This window comes from Puntigrus tetrazona, chromosome 9 (assembly GCF_018831695.1).
Source record: "Puntigrus tetrazona isolate hp1 chromosome 9, ASM1883169v1, whole genome shotgun sequence".
NCBI lineage: Eukaryota > Metazoa > Chordata > Actinopteri > Cypriniformes > Cyprinidae > Puntigrus > Puntigrus tetrazona.
Window position 1 is genome coordinate 7,170,741 of NC_056707.1, and position 24,249 is coordinate 7,194,989.

Below are 24,249 nucleotides of genomic sequence, written 5' to 3' on the forward strand. Positions count from 1 at the left end.
GCTGTTTGAGCAGGCTACATGCAAATTGTGCGCGTATTAGAAAACGTAACTGGCTGCAGATTATTTACAAATCGCTGATTTGTATAAAGACATGATAAATCAGAGACACGAGATGCAGTGCTAAACGGTCTCCCGCTGTCGGTGCTTGTAATGACTGCAGCGTCTTTCTCTGACACTTTCAAACGCTTTTACACTGCCCTATATTTAAATCACATCACGTCACTGTTCGGCATCATTTATGAAGTCTTTTTCGGGTACGACGGTTACAATATTCGGGAACTACACAATTCCACACACATCGCTTTGATGATTTGCCTGAAAATATGGAAACAGTAATAATAAGTAGACATGTCCAAAACCGGTAGTGTATATGGGCTTAGTGTTCATTGGCGCACTACACTACTACATATGCAGTATTGTCTCAAATAAAAGTACACCGAGTACAGTATGCAACAAAGCAACTGCATTATTATATATCAAGAAGCATGTGCTTTTCCACACAGTCTATTAGTGTTTTGTAGAGCGTAATGATTCCTGAATACTTACTTCACCCTCTCCTTCGAGTCCCCAAAGGTCTCTTTCAAGTTGCTCAAATCTGGATAGTAGCTGGCCGGGGGAGATATGACCTCCAATAACCCAGAATTCAGCTCTGTGTAGAACCTGATGGACAGTGACGGTCAAGAACAACGGTTAACAAGGCTCTGAACCATTAGGCCAAATGTACAATTGAGAAAAACGAACTTACTCCTTTTCAAGGCCTGCAACCACGCTGTTTACATAATCTATGTCTGTCTGTAAGAAAGCAAACAGAGCACTGGTTAGTGCACACACACACACACGCGCACACACACACAGAGACTCGGCTCAAGTACAGGTGCAGTAACTAGTAAGTAAATACACCTGCAGCACCTGACAGCCTGGAAAAATATGGGAATTGAAACGACTCCGCTCCGGGCTGTTTGTTATCTCTGTGAGAAGCATGAATTGTCTCTTCTCACTGATTTACACCATCTGTGGCTGCAAGTGCTGTAAAACTGCAGCGAGCGATGCGGGGAAGGGACATCTTTGGGGGAGCTAAAGTCTCATTAGAGGGTCTTCAGATGCACTGCCACGAGGTGTTCCCGCTTTAATAAAGCACTCCAAAATAATTATTGTACTACCGTGTCACAGAAAACCACAAGAAAAACAGCTGACTGATTGCTCAGAAAACATCAGCAACCAGACACCGAGCTGCTACGAAAGCACTGGACCTGGGCCAAAGGAAAAGAACCACAGACACTATCCTGTTAGGCGTTAAGCTGCGCCTAGCCTTTTTTGCACCGTTTATACACACTTCAATCTAACAGAACAGAACAGAGTCTGAAGACACAAAATTCTTTAAACATTCTGCTGTTGACAAATTCAAGCTTCTTGGCAAAACGGATAAAATAACAATTTTGTGCAGGCTACACTTTTATTTGTTAGCCAACCTCTATTTCTTTTAGTGACAGAAATTTAAATGTAAGATTATTACATTTAGCGGGAACGGTCGGGTCGGGGAGAAATTTCTAAGCAGACAGCGGGTGAAGAAAGAGTGAAAATATAGCGGGAGCGAGTGGGTGTGGGACGTAACCTCGCAAGAGTGAGACTTGAGGAAAAAAAAAAAAAAAAAAAAAACAGTCCCACGCAGACCTATTGTATTTAAATACGTTTTAAAATATTGTTTATTTCAACAACGCAAATGTGTGTTTTCAGAGTTACATGATCCTTTCAGAAATGAAACAAGCTCATTATCGGAATTCAAATTTCCTATTTCTTTAAAAATCTTAAGATGATGTACGGCTTTTTATGTAGTGTAAATGCTAAATTGTTTCTTATTTACAATGTGTTTTTGCAGCATTTAGCGGTACAGCCAATCTCATCTGAGACTGCAATGAATCTAAGTAAGTGACAGCTTTTGGAGCACACTGTGCACTTTCTTGGCTATGATCAAATCACGGTTATGGTTTGAATACGTTTTGTTTTTCCATGATGCTAAAAAGGACAAGACTGACAATCGCGTATGAATTACGCATTTAGGTTATAAATGTCAATGTCACCATCACTGCAACAATAGCAAAAACCATAAAAGGGAAAAAATAGGTCACAATAGACTAATTTTATATGCATACTCACTGATTTAATTCTGAAACTGATCTGCAGAAGTAAGCAAAGTCTCTATATATATATAAAAATATAAGTAGGTTTATATTAATGTTCCCAGGCCCTTAACCTCAGTGAAGGTGTGACAAAGGCTTCACTCTTGGCACAGTGACTGCATTTCTCTTAGACATCGCATTTCGGTTCGCCTGTCACGAAGTGGGGATGGGATGGGATGTCTATTTTAAAATCATATTCTGAAGTAATGTGCGTTGTTCTAGTTCTCAATCAAAAGTGTGAGAGAAGCATTACTTATTACCTGGCCAAAGAAAACTCGAAAAAAATTATTCTTATTCACTATTAATTATGTCTTTTCCCCTCAATAAACTCTTAATTTGCTGCTTATCAACATTTAGTAAGGCAGTTGTTAAGCTTAGGGTAAGATTAGGGATGTAGAATAAGGCATTAATATGTGCTTTATTATTATTGGTAAATAATATTTTACTAATATTTTAATAAGCAACTAGGTAAATTTTTGTCTATATTCATTGCGCAGTTGAAAATACAACATCCATTCTTTTTTATTTATTTTTTGGTAAGTTAAAAAAAAAACAAAAAGTAAAATTAATGGATATCAAACCACACAGACTTATTACTTTTTTACTTGAAGCAGAAACTGACGCCAAACAGCAGTGTATATTTTTCAGTTAAACACTGCTGGTAACAATGTCTATTGGGCCAAAATCACCCTTTCAATCAATTTCGGAACAAATTCAGGTCATTCAAAAATGTGAGATGAAGCCAGAAACAAATCCTGCCGGGTATGTGTGTCTGTGGGTCTGTTCCTCTTGCTCTAACCTTCAGACAGAAGCATAAAAGCACCCAGATTCCAGTTCTCAGCATGAACCGCCCACACCCCTCAACGGGTGGTAAAAAGACAGCAAACAACAAACCCCACTGACCTAACTCAGCCATTTACAAAGCTGGTGATGGTCTCACGATTAAGATCTCACACACGAACTTCGAGTAAACATGACGGAGCACCAAAAATATCAACTTTACACTTCCTTTTAATGTCTGAGCAGCAATGGTACAAAATCCACTCCAAAGAAAGTTAATCCCTATACACCATCCAGAGTTTTCTTTCTGGGAATGTCACCATATCCCATATTTTTCATAATTCACATCCAAGAGAACAGGCCTGGCCGAGTTGCATTAGCAGTGTCTTTTTCACAGAGAAGCGGTTTCCAACATTTTATGAATGATTTTGTCTGCCTTTGACATCTGAAAGGACTTGGAACCTTGTCGAGAAGCGCTAGTTTAGTGGGTGTGAGGGTTACGCAGTCACTTCCATCATGACAAATCTTCACAAACAGGAAGAGTGAGCAAGCCACAATCCTCACACACACACACAAACAAAATCTCTCTCGAACCACTGAAAAAAATGCTCACCTCTCCCACGAACACTATGATAACGCAGTCGAGCTTCTCCTCCGCTGAGAGTTTATCGATGAGTGAATGAAGTGTCTCTGACAGGTATGACTTTACTTTCCGCTTCACTGTGGGGATGCCCATCACCATGGAAACTGCGTAGAAAAGGGAACAAAACCTCCATTTGAGCCTCATAAATTCAATTTACCAGCACGTCATAAAAGTCACCGTCTGGCATATGACAAACTACTCTAAACAATGTGAAATAGGTTTGTTTAGACGCTGTCATACAAGACGAATATATGACACAGGAGTTGACTGAAGGCTGTATCATCGTGGCTTGATATCTGAAATCTGAGAGGAGAAAGAAAAGGGGGCACCCAGAGTAACGTCCAGACATGAGAAACACACAAAGAGGAGCCCAGGGAAAACATTACTCTGCTCTATTATACTTCATCCCTGAACACCAGGAAGAGAAAAAAAGCAAAGCCCAAGAACAGACTCCTGATACAATCAGAACATAATGAGTAAACAAGACACTCAACTAGGGACCAAGAGCACGCACGCACTTTTCATACAGTTCTGTCTGTGTGTGTGTGTGTGTGTGTGTGTGTGTGTGTGTGTGTGTGTGTGTGTGCGCGCTGATTTGAGTGACAGACTGACACAGGCTCTGTCACTTCAACAGTAACACAGAAGATAGTAAGACGTCCTCGTTTTGCTGTTGTGTTTTGCGAGGAACACCGTGTGAGTAAGGAGTAAAGTAGGTTGAGGATCAAAGAGAGACGGGAGAGATAGAGAGAGCACAGTGAAGAGAGGGAGTTCATCAGACGGAGAACTAAAAGCACCTGAGAGAAAGAAAAAAATAAAAGGGGAACATTGAAAAAAAAAAAAAAAGCATGTTTTAAGTTAATGTGCATTCAACACAAGTCATCCTCTCCTACGCCACCTCTTCTCTTTCACAAAAGTAGCGTTTGGCCTTCAGGCGCTCAGTTACATAAAGAGCCGCTGAGCTGCATCATTCTCCCAGAATGCTCTTTCTTCACTCCACAGCAGCGGTACGTGAAGTCTGTATGCTTCTCTTTGAGACAGACACTCAATGTGCCTTGAGATTAAACTGCAGCAGATTTATACACAGACGGTCTCTAGGGATGTTACGGTGCCTCACTGAGGGAGACGAGCAGCGTGTTCGAGACAGTAGGGGGTTTCACTGAAATGCTATATTATATATCCTTTTTAGAATGTGAGCATCTCTAAAACAATCCTCTCACACTTATCAAACCTCTCTTTTTTTATTGCATATATCAAGGGTTTTCAGCCTTTCCGAGTTTAGGTACACCCATAAAGACGCTAGATTTTAAAGCTAGATTTACTTATTAAAAGCAGATAATATGTAAATATGTATATGTAAATTAACAGCATTACATTACATAATATATTGCATATTTCTTAGTAATTGTACATAGTTACGTTTTGATTTAAAATTCAAGTCATGCTTTAGGGAGCAATTTACAAATTATGAGTTAGCATGTCAGCTATTAACATACTGGCTGTTTATTAGTGCTGTATAAAGCACATATTCTACATCCCTAATCATACCCAATACCTAAACTTAGCAACGGTACCACATGACTATAACTATTAGCATATTAGCAGGCAAAAAGCATAGTTTATTGTTTGTTAATTAAACCTTAAAATGAAGCGTGACCAATATGCAGTTTCTTATGTATTTTGAAGCTTAAAGAAAAAAACAAAAACAGGGTGGTACAACTTTGCTGACATCATAATGAAGAAAAAAATAAATACAAGAAAAGGAACTTTTTATATTCCTTCATTAATATTTCTTTTAAAAGCATTAGCATTTCTTTAAAGCTTGCATGAACTGGACGTTTGCAACAAATTTTACTTTCGTCTGTGACATACTTTGAGAAAAGGAAAGTATGGCTTGTTTTTTTTTTCCACTTTGAATTGACAGGATGTGGTTAAGTAGGCGTTTCATTCAATGACCACTGACATTTGGAGGGCACGGTTAAGGATGTTACACTCGTGCTCAAGCCGTCAAACTGTATTGAAGATGACTGTATCATCTCTGAGGGGAGGAGCATTTTTAAAGATTACGAATGCAAACATTTTTTTTGTGGACTGGCTTGCACAGATTAATTGTTTACCACAAAAATAGCAATGTGAGCTAGCAAAATAAATGATAATTTTTGATTTCATGCAGACTTTAATGCTTATTTGAGAAAATTTTGCCTGTCAAAATTGCTACAAAAAAAGTCATGGTGTATCAAGCATGCAATAACATGCAGAGAAAAAAATGTCCATGTCATTTATAAAAAAAAAAAAAAAAACTGGTGCAACTCTCAAAAAAACTTTCTGAATTCATAATTTGTACACCATGGTGATGGTTACACCACATGACATTCAGAGTCAATACATTTAAATGCAAACAGAATAAATATTTTTCAAAAACGTTTCCTTGTATAATGTCTGTCATTAGATGATTAGTTATTGTTTCTACAACTATCATGAATATTTTAGATCTTCTCCATGGATTCTTAAACCACTGTTTACAAACTCAAGTCTATATTGATCAGAGGGTGGTGAGACACGCGAGATATGGTGCACGCTCTCCAGGGTCTGGGCAGAAGAAGATGTCCCCATTTACAACTCTAAAAATAGCCCTCTAAGCCACGACCTCTCTGAGAAGAGAGGGACTGCAGGCACGGGCACGAGCCAGAGTCGGCCGCAGTCTTGCCCACAGACAGTCTGGAAACAGGAGGCTGAGATTACTGTAGCCAGCAGGAGAGGTCCGTCCGTGGGTTTGAAGGAGGCGGGTGTAGAGCACGGGTGGGCTTCAGCTTTCCAAAAACAACGACTTCTCTCTGTTTTTCCCATATGCTCAGAAAAACAACCTCCTCGTGTGACAGGGGTCAGTCACACAAAGTTTTTTTTCCGACATTCTCTAACGTCATTGTTGTCATTCACTGCAGTCTGTCCCAGCATAGGATGTCGCTCGTAATAAAGCCACCTAGCCATTGCCTTAACTCATCTGTCGTTAACCCACATACTGCCTGATACAGTATAGTGCCATACAATGTATCATACAAACGAGAACAAAATAGAGCGCACCACAAAAGAGCACGACAGCTCCAGGCTTAGGGTGTCGATTAGCCAGAACGGTGGATTGGTCACTACGCCGAGAGAAAAAAAAAAAAAAAAGCCCAGCCAATCAAAAAGGGCTACAACTACTACAGACACTGAGGGGGATACTGACTTTACAACATGCACAACAATGATCAAGAGATTCCTTAACTTTTACATTTCGTCTATCGATCGTAAGCATTTGTTTACATCCCTGCAATCGCAAACGCTACGTTTAGTTCTGGTCAGCTTACGGAAACTTTAAATACAGCAAATTAAACATTTCTTTTAGACAATTTGGTATTTTACTGTAACAGTTTTTGAACAGATAGATAGCGTGAACACCAGAAGCGTGCTTCGCATCGTTGCACGTCTGCACTGGATTTGAAAGCAAAGGGTAGAGAAGCAACACTGCAACAAACCACACATTCACGCACGGATTGAAAATCTAAATTCGTAATTACCAGTAGGGTTGCAGTAGCAAAAGGATAAAAAAAAAAAAAAAAAAAAAAAAGATATGCAAGCTGCATCTAACCACATATTCATGCACTGTTTAGAAAGAAACACCTATAAGCTGAAGCACTCAAAATCTGATCTGAAGGCCTGTTGTGGGTGTGTGAAGGAGGCACAAAAGGTCTCGGGGCTGCTGGCTGCAGCTTCCACTCCAACACACTCACCAGGCCCGTGACAACCCGTGGATAACAGCCGTGTAACATAATACGACAAGCAAGGACGCGGCAGACAGCTACACCCTGCTGTTTGGGTGAAAATGTGCGGAACGGAGGGTGAAAAACAAACCTGACATGACAGCTCGGAGTCTTAACAAGGCCGTAACGGTGATTAGCGATTGTCTAGCGAACTTGGCTAAAGAACAGCGAAAACTAGCACAGTTTAGTCAATAAATCAATGTTTGATCACACTCAAACTTTAACATTTAAACTCAAACTTTGAAGAGAGTGATATTTTGATCAGACGTTTGATAATGATCTACTTTGACTGCTGATGAACAGCATGTTGTTTGGCTCACCTCCGGTGCGTCCCTGGCCCACCTGTACGGCAGGGTGCAGGCTGCCTTCATTGTTGAGCAAGTGAGGCAGATGGTGGTAGATATTTGGCACCTGGAGGGGCTTCCTGTGAGCCAGCTCCTTCAGCAGCTTCTGTGTCTCATCTGTAAGAAACCAGAGTACTTCAGCAACTCTGATAATAGACGGTGCTTATTAGACTACCAACCAATGTGAGGGTTGTGCCACAGCTGGCCTAAACTAACACAACTGGTGATTACAAATAATACAAAATACTATTTTTTTTGTAGTTTAATCACACCAGTACATGCAGTACATGCAATAGGCATATTAGTGCTTCTAATGCTACAATATAATTATTGTTCACTCCATAAATAGTAGACACTTGGAAGCAGGTGATTGGAAGCATTTCATTATACGTCATCCAAAAAAAACTGACTAAACAACACTCAAGGAACAACTGCACTATGAAGTCTAAGACAGTTGTTCCTGGGAAACATAAATCAACAATATTTACGCTTAATTCATTTCTGGCTTTGTCTTTTCGTCTCATTTTTATTTATATTTATATTTAATTTTCTTTATTCAAAGCTTATAGTGTTATAATTCACCCCTAGTTAGGTTGCTTTGGTTCACAGCCAACTTTTTTTAATCCGTATGGAAAAAGAATAAATAGGAAAAACTTCATCCAGAACCAAGGCAGCTGAAAAGGTGAACAGGCACCGCTGCACTCTTTAATAACGTGTAGGTAAATAAACTGCTTGTTTGCTAATCAGAAAAGAGGAAGTAGCTGTACAACGGATATATTTGCCCCCACTAATCCGTGAAACATATGCCACTTCACAGCATGAAAGATAATACCACTGATAAACTCTTTGGAGTAGATCCAGGTTAACATCATCAAGTAACCTGAAAAGTTGGAGAGAGCGTCTTTGCTGCCATTGGTCTCTGCGATGGCCCGTCTGAACTGCTCGAGGATGGCGTTGAGCTCAGAGGAGCGCTGGAGGGTTCGGTGCTCCGCCGCACGCAGACGCTCCCTCAGGGCGTGAAACTCCCTCTGATAGGCTACCAGCTTTTCTACAGAGAGAGAGGCATAACGTCAGGTTAGTGTCTAGTTAATTAGATCAAATAAAAACATTTTAGTTAAATAGAAATAAAAAAAAATTTAAAAAACTAAATAACTAAATAAACATGACAAACAGACAAACTACTAAAGCTGAAATTAAAATGAAAACTGAATAGAAAAAGCTAATGATATAGGAATAACATAAAATAACACTGCGAGGCAAGCAAAAATGAGAGGTACAGGTAATATTCTTAGTACTAGGGATGCACGATTATGACAAAAATCATAATTGTTGATTATTCCCTTAAAATTGTAATTGCAATTATTATTTGCGATCATCACAAGTTACACTGAATGATGTTTATATCACTGCTTGAAACAGCAGCATGCCATATTTTCATAAACAAGATTAAAACAACTGAAAACATTTTGCTTTTCTATAGTATCAAGCCTCAGATGTGAACTATACATCGGACTGGTTTTTTTTTTGTTTTTTTTTTTATATACAAATTCACAAATATGCTTAGCATTATAATGCTATACTAAAACTAAAATTAAAACAAGGCGAAAACACTTGAGATAACATGTAGAAAGAGCACACCTTAACCATACAGAATAACATTAGTGGATTAACTGCTGCTTCAAATATATGCTGCTTCATATATATATATATATATATATATATATATATATATATATATATATATATATATATATATATATATATATATATATATATATATATATATATATATATATATATATATATATATATTTTTTTTTTTTTTTTTTTTTTGTAATTTACATTTTTTTATTTTATAATTTATATATAAACAACATTCTTCTTAAATATATACATGTATTTGTTTTTATATATGCATAATGTACACTGTATACACACATATATTAAGTAAACAAATAATATATAGATAAATCGTTTAACAGCACTAATGTATATCAGTATTTGAAGGCAAAGTTCACCATTAGCTAACATCTCACCAACAAGTTGAACGAGCCAAAGTCCCGAGGCCTGAGAAAGCTGGCTTGGTCATACAATTGATTTTGCTTACCATTATCAAAACATAATAATTATTTTGCATGAAAACGCTTCAAGACAAGTGACTATACGATGAAAATCCACTTGCTAAAAAAACACAAACACATTTGAATACAACCTTTTTGATTTTTTGTTGTTTTGCATAAACCTGCTGCTGGGCTACAAAAACACTGTCAAAAGTTTGAGGCTGAAAAAATAACCTCCTAAAACTTTCAAGAAACTACAGTTGAACTGTCTATAATCTGAAGTCAGCAAAAAGCATTATTTTCAGGAAACAGACGTGCCTGCCTTTTCCTGATTGCATCATAGTTTCTCTGAGACGAGATGGGGTTCCAGGAAGGTTATCTTTCTGCTGCTCAGCATGAGGAGGAGCGAGAGAAGAATAGAGAGAGAGAGAGAGAGAGATTGTGGTCTGAGGCAGTGCCAGTGGGAAGTGCCCTCTGCTAGAGTAAATTAGCCTTGTGTCCCGCCGCCTACTTTATTTGCAGACTCAACATGCTGCGAGTCAGGCCTCACCCTGAAACAAGACCTCACATTTAATGCATCCGAAAGGGTCTCGGAGCCTCATGAAGCTCAATGTTTTGCGCTACACATGACGGAGACAGCGCTGGTGCTTTGTATCTGACCGAAGCAAAACCTTTTCAGTCAATCAACTTACATTTTCTGTAGCGAATCCAAAAGCTCATGGTTCAATTTCGGCGAGGATGTTCACGTCCAATTTGCCACAAGAACATCAATTTGTGTCTGTGCAGAAATGTCAGAGTCTCTTCACACAGACAGGAGCCTGATCGCTTTGAACTTCTGCTATGACAGCTGAAGAACGACTGTTTGTTTGACCTCAGCAAGTCTCCCACAGGTTTATTCTTGATCTCTCTTTTATCCTAAGCTTCTACATTCCCAGCAAGCTCTTCATCTTACCACAGAGGGGGTTTGTAAGGATCCAGCATCTCAGCATTTCCTGTGTTCTTGGCTTTCGGGTCTCTTCCCTTTAGTTTGTTGATGGATTTAAATGGAGTTTTCTTTAAATGTGGGCTCTATGGGATTCTTAACATAATTTTTGCACTCTTACTAATTAATTAACTAGCAATTTGTATACTAAGACTATAGAAAGTCTGAGAAAATCAAATGAAAACTTTTATGAGAAGTCATTAATCAAATTTCAAAATATTTGCAAATAAAAACGCCCAAAAACTCTTATGGCTCTTATTATCTTTAAGGGTGGGATATTTGTATATTTGTATGTTGCTTTTAAAAAAAAAAAAATGTCTGCTAAGTGAATCAAATTTAGTTGTATAAAACAGAAAAATACAGCATGACAAATAGTTATAAATATCCATGTTTGTTTTCTTTTCACATTACACCGCCAATTTAAGAAATAGGCGGTTTTGCTGCTTACATAAAACACAAACTGCAGAAATATAGCGGTTGATAAACCAGTTTCATCTGTACAAGAAGATTAACGCAAGCATGCTGTAATACTCCATCAAAATACAAGCATCTAAAGCCACATGAGATCACAACAGCTCCCTGTGCTCAATACTGTACTACTGATCACGCTGAACTGTTACTGAACTCCTCTGTGGTTCGGGCAGGCAATCAGTCAGTGCTATAGGGAAACTCTCATGTTCCCAAAGATAATGACTTTAGTATGTTGGAGAGTAAAGCCAACAATAACAAGAGCGTCGCATTACACGTTTGTTAGCAGATCCACAGATTTTCTTAATACATCTGACACCATCGGCAAACAAAAATGTAAATGTTAGGGCTGTGTGACTATAAAGAAAACAACACTGCCCTGAGTGTGTGTGTGTTCAAGCTTCTAGGTTGTAATCCGAATTAAGAAGGCACACTTTAAAGAGCTGCAGGCCTATTATATGCTAGTCTGTCTCAGACACACACACACACACACACACACACACACACACACACACACACACACATTAAGTAAGACGCAGCATAGTGCTGAAGCCCTGGGCAGAGAGCTTGTTGAGGGCTAAGTGATGTACAAGAGAGAATGGATGTGTACACACGCAGCCGTTACCATCCTGAAGGGCTTTACACAGCACCCAGGAGAAAGGTGTTTTGGCTCAAACAACAACACATACGGAACAGCTCGGCACTCTTTTTAAACCATCTATGCAAACTGAGTAGATACGTAGATGAGTTGATCATTAGAAAGAAGAAATGAATACTTTTATTCAGCAATTAAACTCATCAAAAGTCATCCATGTTACAAAAGACTTCACTTAAATGCTATTCCTTTGAACTTCCGTTTAAATCAAAGAAACGTGAGAAAAACAATTATGGTTTGCAATAAAACAGCAAAAAGGCATATTACAATGATTTCAGGAGGATCGCATGACACTGAAGACTGGAGTAATGAGAACAATTATTTTAAAATTGCAATGCTGTAATATTTTACAACGTTTGACCCTACCATGGACCACAAATTAGTCATAAGGGTACATTTTTTTAAATTGACATTTACACATCACCTGAAAGTTGAATAAATAAGCTTTCCATTGATGTATGGTTTGTCCAAATTACGTTTTAGAAATGCATATTACTAACCAAAAATAACATTTTATATATTTACAGCTGGACATTTCCAAAACAATTTCATGGCACATGATCTTTATGTAATTTTCTACTGATTGTTGCCTGAATATATGTAAAACTAAATCTACTAATTAAAATAAACCCTGAATAGTCTTACTTTCTCAACCCAAAGCTCCCTTCTCAGTACACCTGGACCATTCATGCCACAAAAACAACTTCTTTTGGACGTTTTATGATCCTGACATCAGCACTTCACTTCCTGTGTTTACATATCAACGCCTCTGCAGTTTTTAGCAAATTCACCATCCTGAACAACAGTATGAAAGAGTTTCAAATGACACTATTTATATCCTATTTATAGACCGTCATCTCTTTGAGACTAAACGCACAGACCTAACACTGACACACATTGGGTTTCTTTCTTTAGATGTATACGTTAACTGAAGATATGGACATAGCCTACTGTGTTTACCAGAATACTTGCCAAATCTGGTTTTTTTTACACAACTTTGTGTGTATGTATCCATCCGTTGAGGTGCTGAAACCCAGTGTGTGAAAACTTCTCTCTCTCTCTCTCTCTCTCTCTCTCTCTCTGTGTGCAACGGCTGTTTTAAGTCATCCTGTAACCCTCTATAGCGGGACCCGGCCTCTTGGTTGACAACCGCTAGTATTAGATGGCCTTTCTAATCGTTCTTCACTGCATTACAACATCATGGCAGCATCAGATTAGAGAAAAATTTTGCAAGAATCTATCAAGCAGCCATGAAGGACAGTCAGCCTTTAAATCACCATTACCCTGGTGTCCAGCTCAACCACAGAAAGTCCATTCAATATCCTGACAGACTGCAGCCACTTTAAATGGATTAGCACATAAACTGTTGCACATCCCAGTAATCTTGTTATCTTTTTCCCTGCCCTTCCATTCCCGCCTCATGGGCCTCTACCCAGATGTTCATGTAGAAAGTGCATGTGATGGATGAACCAAAATGTGCGAGCACACTCCCTGAATTTTAGCGATTGTGTTTCAAGGCACGTCGAATCCCAACCTACTTTTAAAATCCATTTGGTGTTGGATTAAGCTAATTTTACTAAGAGCTCTTGATTTACATAGTGAGGACAAAAAATTGACACATTGTCCAATCGTGCTGTCAACCACCCAGCCAACAGCATGTTAATGATCCGCTCTAGGGAAAATAACCTTAATCCTGAAACAAATGGGTATGTTCCTCCTGTATTTTATTTGATGTGTCTTGATGCATAATATGGTATATCTCCGAAACGCAGACACATGCAGATAAGCATCTGGAGGCATCATGGCAATCACTGCAATCACTGTGACAAATAATAAAAACATAATACAGCATCAGCAAACCATTAAACTTATGTAATGTGACATATGCAAGTAAAAGAGAATAATATTGAGGTAAAAGTTAAGTAGGGCAAGAGCTGATTTCATCCATCAGGATTTGACTGGAGTCTAAAGAGGTGAAATATGTTATGCAATAAAATAAGAAATATTGCAGTCATCTGGGCATTAAATCGCCAAATCAACCCCGTGTTGCCTACAACAAAAGGCTGACGGTACATTACTCCACTTATTACAAAGATACTTAAATATGCAAGAATAGGAGTGTAATAAGAAAATGTAGTTATTGTTATAGTAAAAATACAATTATTTTAGAAACATTTACTTGAATGATGCTGTGATTGGCCAATCAGAATGAAGTATTGGATTGTTAAAGATGCAGTCACATTAATTACTAAATTATTAAAGATTTTTTTTCTATGAAATTTCTCAAGCCATTGTCCAGTCCATGACTGCATGAAGCAACACTCACACAGAAGTCACTATCAAACAAAGCACTTTGCTGCAAATTCACGTGACCCTCTCAACCACGAGCAGCGTCTGCAAGAGGAACTTGCTTTTGCCCAGCTTTCTGTTGAAATTACTAGATTTCAGATCTTCATTGTGAAAAATGTAAAAAAAAAAAAAAACAGTTAAACATGACAAACTGTTTGTTTTTGAATTCTTTACACACTTTACAATTACCCTTAACAACTGTGACTGTAAAAAATATTTTTTAGTTCTGCATGTTCTGAGTAATATTGTTTCAAGGTTTGTGTTGTCTGATAATATCATATAACATCTTTTCGTCTCTTAGAAATGCACATTTGATAATAGCTTTAGTTAGGATGCAAATGCAAATTTATGTTCATTATAAAAATCTGTAATTTCTTTTAGCAATGTGATTTTTATATTGTGAAATGTAATTTGTCTTTTAAACTATTGGTTTCCCATAGTAGAATACATTTATAAATCACCATTAAAACCACAAATATATAGCACCTGAATACATTTAGTATAAAAGCATTAAACTCTATAGGTTAATCACTGATACACTTTATTTATATTCCATTACTCCTCCAATACATTTAACACATGTATACAATAATAATATATTACAATTATGCACACATACCCACATTTCTGACTATGGTGCAGTATACCATGGTGCAGTTATTACACTTATAGTGAATTATGATAAAAAGTCTTCAGACTGTATTGTTGTGAACAGTGTTTCTCCTGTCAGCGCTGTATCATATGACTGTAATTTATCGCCCAGCCCTAATTTAAAAGATCTTTTTCCCCAACTAAGGGGTCGAGGAATATAAAAAAAAAAAAAAAAAAAAAAAAAAAAAAAAAAAAAGTTGAAAAAAATAAGAGTTGTTACTTATAGGGGATTATGAAAACGAACCAATGGTCCAATTTATCCAATTGTTTTTAAAATGACCACAGCATCAAGAACCATTTTTGCCTGCATATCAAGGCAAAGGCAGAGCTTCTGGTTTTAAGTGAAAACAAGTGTAGTGATGACCATGTGACCTTTTCTTTATTCTTCTGCAGCTGTGAGAGCTCTTCCTCGATCCCTCTCAAACCCAAACACACTTCAGGAGTGCCACTCCAGCCTTTCACTCTCACCCCTCAGGGATTACTTAGGATGAGCAACGTAATTTGTCACGAGAGAAGAAAAAAAAAAAATTAAATCAGTCAGAGGACATCAGTGGAAAAATTTAACCTGTGGAACAGCACAGAGAACAGAGTGCCTTCAGAGGGACAGGCTTTGTTCTGTCGTGTGATGGAGAAACGCACTACAAAGAACAAAAGATGAAAGTCCATAGTCAACCACATCAGCAAGAGCAAAAACAAAGCTGCTTAAGCCCCCGAAACAAGGTGAAGCCAAGAAGACTTTCAAGCGGCATCATGAAATATGAATCAAAGAGCTGAAATGCAGTTCAGTTCCATCATGGGAATATAAGTTGATGTTCTCACGGGGCCAGCAAGTCCAGAAAGACTCTCTCAGTTCTCAAGCAGCAGGTTTTTGGGTGAAACTCCTGGAAAGTCAACACGAAACAGTGTTTGCAACTAATTTTACTTCTATTATCTGAAACTATTTATCTACAGGAAATCTACAGATGGATTAGTGTTAAACCAATAACGATAACAGCAGCTTTCACGAAACATGCAAACATGGAAGATCTGCCATACAATAGCAGCCTAGTCCTTAACAGGTTTTTGCATTCCACTGTGCTGCTTTTCCATTGTTTTGACTACGTAAGCTTGCGTTTTGTGGATGTGGATGTTTGTCCATTGCACCCTTGAGTTGGGTCATACACATAAAATGCTGTACTCGAGTTAAAAACTGAAATTGAGTCTCACATTGTGTGTCTCATTTCACTTGTTTTTCCAAATACAAAAATCCTGTGTAAATATTCCATCAGGTATTAGCCAGATGATATAAAATGGGCCAGGCCACATGAGAGTTTGCTAAAGCATTAAAAAAAAAAAAATAGCCATTTAACCAATATTCAGCATTATTCGAATGCCTGTGTGGCCTAGTTGATGTCATCTGCAATAGAAACTCATTACATTTTAAACAAAAATTACCAAAGATTTTTCTTTAGAGAAACATGCAGCAATGAATCATTCACGATTCGACCAGAAGTGTGCATTAAGAAACTGTGGTCACATTTAATAGCATGTCGCACAAGACATCAGCCTAACCCCACAGGAAACAGATAAGATTTATCATTTTTAAACAGGACGCCTGTAGTTTCTTTAACTGGAAATTAAATTTCCAATTTTTTTTATGAACACTGAATGTTAGAAAATGTTTTTTAAAATAGCAGAATACAGAGGAATACTTCTGGGACAAGGGACTACAGCAGCACAAAAGTCATCAGGGTGGGTGTGTGTGTGTGTGTGTGTGTCAGCATCTTTAGAAGACAAAGTCACATGCTCTTAACACATGGTTCCAGCAAGGACAGAGTGCAGAGGTCAAAACCCAAAGGAATATGGAAAATTCAAAATCATGTTCCTTCTGTCCCACACATAATACGAAACAGGGCAAAACTTGTTGACTGCATTAAAGATCGCCTCACCCATGGAAATGAACACACCCTCTATCTCTACAACTCACTTATGTAACGCCGACATCTATAACCTTCAGAAACCTACCAAAAACCACAGTATGGCTGCACAGATGAGATCATGTGGTAGTGATGCTACTGCTACTGTTTCTACAAATACTACTAATAAAAAAAAATTATATTAATAACATATTAGTGATTCCCTTATCAAATGTGCATTATCCCCTGACAAAGATGTGAGAACATTTCTGGAATTCCAAGTTATAAGCCGAAGTGACAATTTGAAATGGCCAAACATTAACCAACAAATCAGCCAGAGGGACACTTTTATTACTACCTTACACACCGTATAAACAACCCATGGTTTTTTTATATGTCCATGTCCATGAAACATAACACCAGCATACTTTTTGGGATTTATTCCACAATCATTCACACGCACTGAATCAGGGCTGTTGATAAAACTCTAATTGTTCACTTTAAAAGTTTGTAACTCAGTGCTCAGTTCAGCCATGAAACCAAACCAATTCAGGTTTTTTTTGTATGCAGAGTGAAATATCCAAATCAATTCATGTTTGAAATCACCAGCATTGGGCTTGTTTTAGCTAAACATAAATAGACAATGAATCAGGGAATAAAGAATGCAGACAGAGGAAATGTGCCAAACCATTGTGTGACAGAGTCACTGGGTTGGTCATATGACATGTGGGTGAATTGTTTTGGGAGAGAGAAAGGGCCATGAGGAAGAACAAAGGGAAAGGTAGGGGTTTGGAATGGCTGCAGACCCTACAAACAATGAAGTCACTCTATCTTTCTCCTCTCTGCCAGTAGCGTATATGCTGGGAAAATAAAGACAGAAATAAGCTGCATTCATTAATTACAGGGTGTACAGAACGATGGAAGTCTTCTAAGCTTTGACAAGCAATGCAGTTCCGCTTTTTTCAAAAACAAAGTATATGTAAAAGCATCATGTCGAAAAATTTTCTTTTTCATGAACTGCCCTTGGCTGTAATAGTTCCTCAATTAAACATTAGTGTCCTTTGTAAATAACTGTTGGGTCAAATATCTTCGATAGTTATGATCCATGTTATTAACACAAAAGACACAGATCTCACAGATTCTGCAATCAGTAGAGCAGAATTTAACATTTATATAACCAAAAAATGGCCACACCATAAGCAGATCAACGATAAAATATGATGAGAGAATGGAAGATCATCAAATAGCTGTAAATCCAAGCACTTTAAAACACATACACTATAGCAAGATCCATATGAAAAACATCCAGCCAGGCCCAGTGCACATATGCAAACATCCAAAAAAAAATTAGAGGACTGTTTTTATGTTGTCTATTTAGTATTTTTGTATAAAGTCAGCACAGTAGTTTAATATTATTGCATGTTGGCAAAGCCAATCTTTGTCGGTCATATTTTTTCAGTGTTAGGTCACTACGTAATGATCAAAGTGAAAACTAGGTCCATCCAGCTGTGATGGCAGTCTGGGAAACACTTTTCAATCCACTTCCTAAACTGTTTCCCTATGCCAACCTAACCGCCCTATCGTGATGTAGATGAGCCATCTGTCTCATTTCTTCGCACAGTGTTGTTTCGTTCTCTGGCCAGCCCTCATTCTTCAGGCCTCTTCCTGTCACTGTGTCCCTCAGATCCGGCCCTGATGAGACACACAAGCTGTCAAACGCTCCTGGTTCTGCTTACAGCGCTTTCTGGCTCTATTTTTTTTTCCCATTTTGATGTTTGGACCTTGTGAGCTAAAGCCTGGCTTTATTAGCCGTGCACTGTGATTGGATTAAGCATCTCTGGGAACCGTCAAATAATATAATAATATGGGAGACCGCTATAACGAAAGTAGAACATGGTTGAGAATCATGGGGAATAATATATATATATATATATATATATATATATATATATATATATATATATATATATATATATATATATATATATATATATATATATATATATATATATATATATATATATATTTTTATTATTATTAAATAAATTATATTTGTATTATTATTATTTTCAATTAAATTTAAATTGTAATTTATCCGGTTATGGCACAGCTGAATTTTCAGCATCAGAAATTACTCTAATAAGCTGATTTGATGCTCAAGAAACATTATTATTATTATTATTATTATTATTATTATTATTACTACTTATTAAAAAATAAGTTTTTTGTGGAAACTATGATGCATTTTACAAGATACTAACGATTTAAAAAAATTTAAAAGGAACAGCAGGTATCATATAAATGCATGACTGTTTAAATTAAAACATCTAAAGAATTGAAAAGTTTTTTAAATAATTTCTTATTAACATTTTAAAAATTAAACAATGATGTAAAGGTGATTTAAAAAGAGAGAGACTGTCCACCTTGAAGTGGATGCCATTTTTTTTTTTTTATTATTCATTTACTAATTTTATTTAATGCCGTGACGTACATTGGTCAGCTGCTGCTGTCATAAATGGTGCTATATAAATATAATTAAACAAGTCAAGTGTACAGAAAATGTACAGATAGTAAAAGTGGCAGTTGGCTTTAAACAGATAAACAAAAAGTTAACAAACCTTTTTGTAGACTGGCCCTTCCAGGAACATTTTAATAAAATGTTCTATTAATGAAACCAAAACCAAAGTTCTCGTTCTCGATTTCCAACCCAAGAGAGAAATAATGTACCACATTTTTTCAAACGTCTTACCACCTGACATAAGAGTGTGAGACAGCGAGAGACAGGGCGAGGTGACGCAGAGAGGCCAATAACACCTGCCAGGAATGACAGCACAGGAATTCAAGTGACAGCGCTCGAGAACTGCCGCCGTTGGCACTGCAGAAATGAGCGCGTGAGGTGCTGAAACCGAAAAATGTCAAGGGCAAGAAACGTACAAGGACTTAACGACAATGAACTCATTCTCCAGCCTAATATGGAGGAAGAATGGCAGGGATGCCACAGCGATAACAGTGTAATGGTGACTCAATGAGGGCTTGTCTGGAACGGCGACAGCAGAATGGAACGACCCTGGAAGCAAAACAGGAAATTGTGCACCACTCAGAAGATGATGGTCATTAATGAGAGCGTCATCAAGTCGCAGAGACTCGGTTCTTTGCGTGGTGAAACCCTCGCTCTGAGAAACTCTCAGAGTTCATTTGCTTTCCATCCAAAATCCCTGCTTCTCTCCGAGCAGTGTGCTTAACACAACCCCCTCGCTCTCCGGCTCTCCTCTTGACAGTGCACGCGTGGGCTCCTCCCGAAGAAAAACAATCCAGACTCAACGAAAGCACGAGCAGTAAATACTGTATATGCGAGCTTCTCTGGGAGCTTCGTTAGAAAGCTGCGGCCTTCCTCACCACTTCTCCTAGGCTAATCACGCCTTCCCGGCCTGCTATTTTTGGCCCATTGTGCTTTCCACACACCCTGAGGATGCAAAGCCTCTGTGGGCTCAGCGGAGCAGAAGAAAAGAAAATAGGAGGAATAGGGCCACGGTGCCGTTCATTTTAACCTCTGGTTCTATAACAGGAAAGCAGCGCAATGATGTGCCATCTAATTACTCATTGATTTAGCAGTCACTTTTATCCAAAGCAACTTTGAACAGGCATATTAAAGTGACCCCTGGAGCAACCTAGGGTTAAGTACCTTGATAAAGGGCATAAGAGAGTCACAGATTAGCTCTAAATATATAACCCTCCAGTTAAGATGCAAAATCTTTAACCAAGCCATTGTAAAGTACAGAACCTAGTACTTAGAAATAATGGGAAAAACTAGTAAGTCGACATAGTAATATTTTTAAATACTATTACAATTCAAATTTGTTTTGGCCTACATGCAAATCAGCATCATTACTGCAGTCTTTTAGTAATCATTATAAAATTCTGTTCAAGAAATATTTCTTCTTATGATCAATGTTGAAAACGATTGCGGTCTTTACTGTCACTTTGATCAATTGAATGAAACCTTGCTAAAATAAATACTTTATGTATTTTTTTTTTTTTTACTGAGCACCTTTCATAACTAGAATGAGTACACTGTTTTAATATAACTGCCAAGATACTGTAAAATAAGGTAAGTTACTGCTATTGTTTTGACCAAGCTATGAAATGCTGCAAGTTAAGCAAGTCAATGTGAGAATTATTCAGACCGGAATGGCATCGAACTATGAAATAATGAGTCACTATCCGCCCTTGATGACCAGGCTTCCGAGGTGTGTACATATGTGGGAGGGTTTCGTGTCAATGAATACAGTGACCTTTCTCTCAAAGATATTCCCAGCTGACTCCGATATTCAACTGCTAAAGCTGCGCATCATTTTTAGGCTTACATTTCTGAGATCCGTCCAATGAGCCGACACACAAGTGTCTCTTTGCACCTTAAAGCTATAAATAAAAACGTCAACAGAATTAACCACAACAAGAATCAGGATCAACAGCGACAGGTTGAATATGATGTTAAAAAAACAGGTTTTTGTGGGAGAGGACATTTTTCAGATTCCTCTCCAGGACTGTAGTCTATTACATTAACCTTGAGTCAAAAGTCTATGTAACCTTATACAGACGTAGGAGTAAAAGCAAAGTAAAAGCCTGTAAAATTAGAACGCTTGGAAAATAGAGAGTTTAGAAATTCTTAGAGAATGAAATTCACCAAAAACGACACGACAACAACAGATTCTGCAAAGCAAATCCTTCAAAAGGGCAGAAACACTCCAAGGCACACCAACCCTAACTTGCATGAAAATTGGAATAAAATATCTCAAATATCTGATATCTTACAACATCCGACAGCCACTACAAATCTTTTTCCATTTGTTTGCTTTGGGAATGCAAATGAGGGTGAATGCAAAGTGGTTAACCTCTAGATTTGGCTAAATCCCAAGGAGAAAACTTGCATGAGACAGAAGCAAGGATCTGAGTTTGGCAAATATCAACCACACGCGTACAGAATTGTACGTTCTGCTTTACACAACTCTAATCGATACACGGATAGATTTAACTAGAGAATGATCGACCATAGAGCAATGAGCTGTCACAATGTGCTCCAGAGCTCATTGATTTCCAACTAGGGTGGTTTGGTATTATCCTAACCTGAAACTCCCCGCATTAAGACTTCTCCAGAGCTCACTTCACACACTTTATGGGGTGTATATGAAGTTAAATATGAAGTTCCTTTAAGATTAATGTCATCTAGGGCAGCCAACTGGCCGTGTTCCCACAAGCTGTGGTGCCGGATATCAATTCACCAATCACCCCTTGTGGGGTTTCAATCTGCAACCTTTTGGTCACCAGCCCAGATATTTAACCATCAGGCACCTTGCAACATATTACCCCAGTATTCAAAAGCTTAGGTCAAAATACCACAGTTACGTCAATTAATTGCTTTAATAAAATTTGCATTCCTCACAAGTGCCATGCAAAAAAAAAATAAGAATCTGTTTGATGGAACGTCCATATTAATTACCTGTATGACAGTTCTCTTAATATAGTTTCAGAGAAGAGCATGCCCGAATTCACAAAACATTAGACGAAATGCGCCCAAACAACATAACTTGTGTATGTGTATCTGATGAACACTTTACTATGTTGGGAAGCAGTGAACAGATGACCATTTATACTACTTCATCAGTACTGCATAGAATGCACTTCTTTAACACTTGAAGACTTTTAAAGAAGTTTTTCCATTAAATGTAGTTGTACTTAGCATTTGATTTCGGACGTTGCACGTGTTTTATTTTACTCGGCTCTCGCTCGGAGTGGGTTTCTCTCACCAGAGCGTGTCAAACTAAAAACCCGGAGCTGGAGCTGGACTGATTATGGAACAATTTGAGCGAGGAACAAAATCCCAGGGGATCCGTTCCACGTGATTCAGACCAGATTTTACACTCGGCGATTAAAAGGGCAAACTTTGCCGGCTTCATACAGAAATGTAACCAAATTCAGCCTTAAACGTAAATCCCTGTATATGAATAACTTGTGCGTTAAACTGTCGTACACAATTAGCACTCGCGGCTGTGCTGAATTCACGAAACAACAGCTTCTTCCTCGCGTGACACAGCACTAATGAATGAATGAATCTTAGGGGTGAACTCACCTTTGCCATTCTGCCAAGCCGTGTACCAGGACAGACTGAGAAACGACGTGAAGAAAACAATCGCAGTGGCAACAGTTCCATGTCTGAGCCTCATCTCATTTCAGCGCCTCCCCGTGCAGCCGCCTCTGGTCCTCCTGATCCAGGCGTGCATACGCGCTTCAGGGGAGCGGGCAGGAGGTGACGGGGGCCCGGATCATCTGCTGTCTGCGCCTCGGTCCTCCTCCTCCTTCGCCTCTCGGTCGCTGCTGGAGTCACGAGGCAGCCCAGCGGAACTGATGCATTTCCAGAGAAAGATGTGCAATCCTCATGCCTGCCGTTACTGGAAGAGATCGTGAATAGATCAGAATAAACGTGAATTCATACTGTTTTTTGTTACGTTTTTTTTTTTTTTTTTGCGCGCGCGCGGTCCGCATTGACCACAACATAGTTAAACAGATAGCTGTTTAAATATGCATGCAACCTTATTTCTAAGGAAATGGATCGCCAAGAGACACAGAAATACTGCAGAGGATAATTAATTTAGGGAAGAGGGCTGGCTGGGTGAAAAAAAACGCTGAATTGTCAAAACAGCCATGTAATTCGGGGCTGTGAAATAAACAGAGTTGACTACCTGTCGGAGGACCCCAAAATATGTCAGACAGGCAAGAGCAACAACCCCAAGTTCAACACTTCTTACCTTTCGGCCTGCTATTGGACAGCGAACCGGCGCGGCTCGGTCTCGTCAAAACTATCCAACCAAAAAAAGAGCACAAACACGTTTTGTAATGATCATTAAAATAGCAAATCTGACGGACCGTCCTGCCAGAGTCGTCAGCGGTGATGTGATCTCTCAATCAAGCTTTGTTGGAGACCACACCTACAGAAAGCTACGATCACGGACACAGACGTATGATTGGCTGGAGTCACCAGACCCCGCCCATTGCTGATGTTGATTGGCTGGTGTCAGCGCGCGGCTCCTGTCTGCCGCCACACGGCGCACTGAACACATTGCACGCTCTCTCGGTAAAATAAAGATCCATTTTTCTAACACCCTCTGAAATTCTGTTTCAATTATAGGGTGTGTGTAAATTCCGGTAGAAATACTATTTCATTGTCAAAGCACCAGTTCAGTGTGCACGTATTCATCAACAAGCTCTCACTGAAGGAGACTGACATAGGAGACTACCATAAATTGAAATAAGAGTAGTCAGTCAATACATTATTATAAATTTACATTTACTAAAGAAAATGCAGAAAATGGCAGCAAATACATAAGTAGAGAAGTGGTATAATTATTTACATAACATTATATGTGTGTAAGTTTATTATTAATATTAACAGG

At 38.3% G+C, this 24,249-nt stretch overlaps 1 protein-coding gene across 2 annotated transcripts in view; it reads right to left on the minus strand.

Annotated features, from left to right (window-relative positions):
* Positions 1 to 23,771, minus strand: part of mgat4a (alpha-1,3-mannosyl-glycoprotein 4-beta-N-acetylglucosaminyltransferase A) — a 39,533-nt gene extending 15,762 nt beyond the window's left edge. The window contains exons 1-7 of one of the 2 annotated variants that reach the window (XM_043248361.1): positions 23,605 to 23,770; positions 22,929 to 23,247; positions 8,622 to 8,789; positions 7,718 to 7,858; positions 3,571 to 3,704; positions 746 to 792; positions 547 to 660 (exon numbers count right to left, since the gene is read on the minus strand). In XM_043248361.1, coding sequence (XP_043104296.1) covers positions 547 to 660; positions 746 to 792; positions 3,571 to 3,704; positions 7,718 to 7,858; positions 8,622 to 8,789; positions 22,929 to 23,022 — 698 coding nt within the window. In that variant the 5' untranslated portion in view covers positions 23,023 to 23,247; positions 23,605 to 23,770. Of the gene's footprint in view, positions 1 to 546; positions 661 to 745; positions 793 to 3,570; positions 3,705 to 7,717; positions 7,859 to 8,621; positions 8,790 to 22,928; positions 23,248 to 23,604 lie in introns of both variants that reach the window. The other variant, XM_043248362.1, reaches the window with a different exon arrangement.
* Between the last annotated feature and the right edge of the window lie 478 nt (positions 23,772 to 24,249).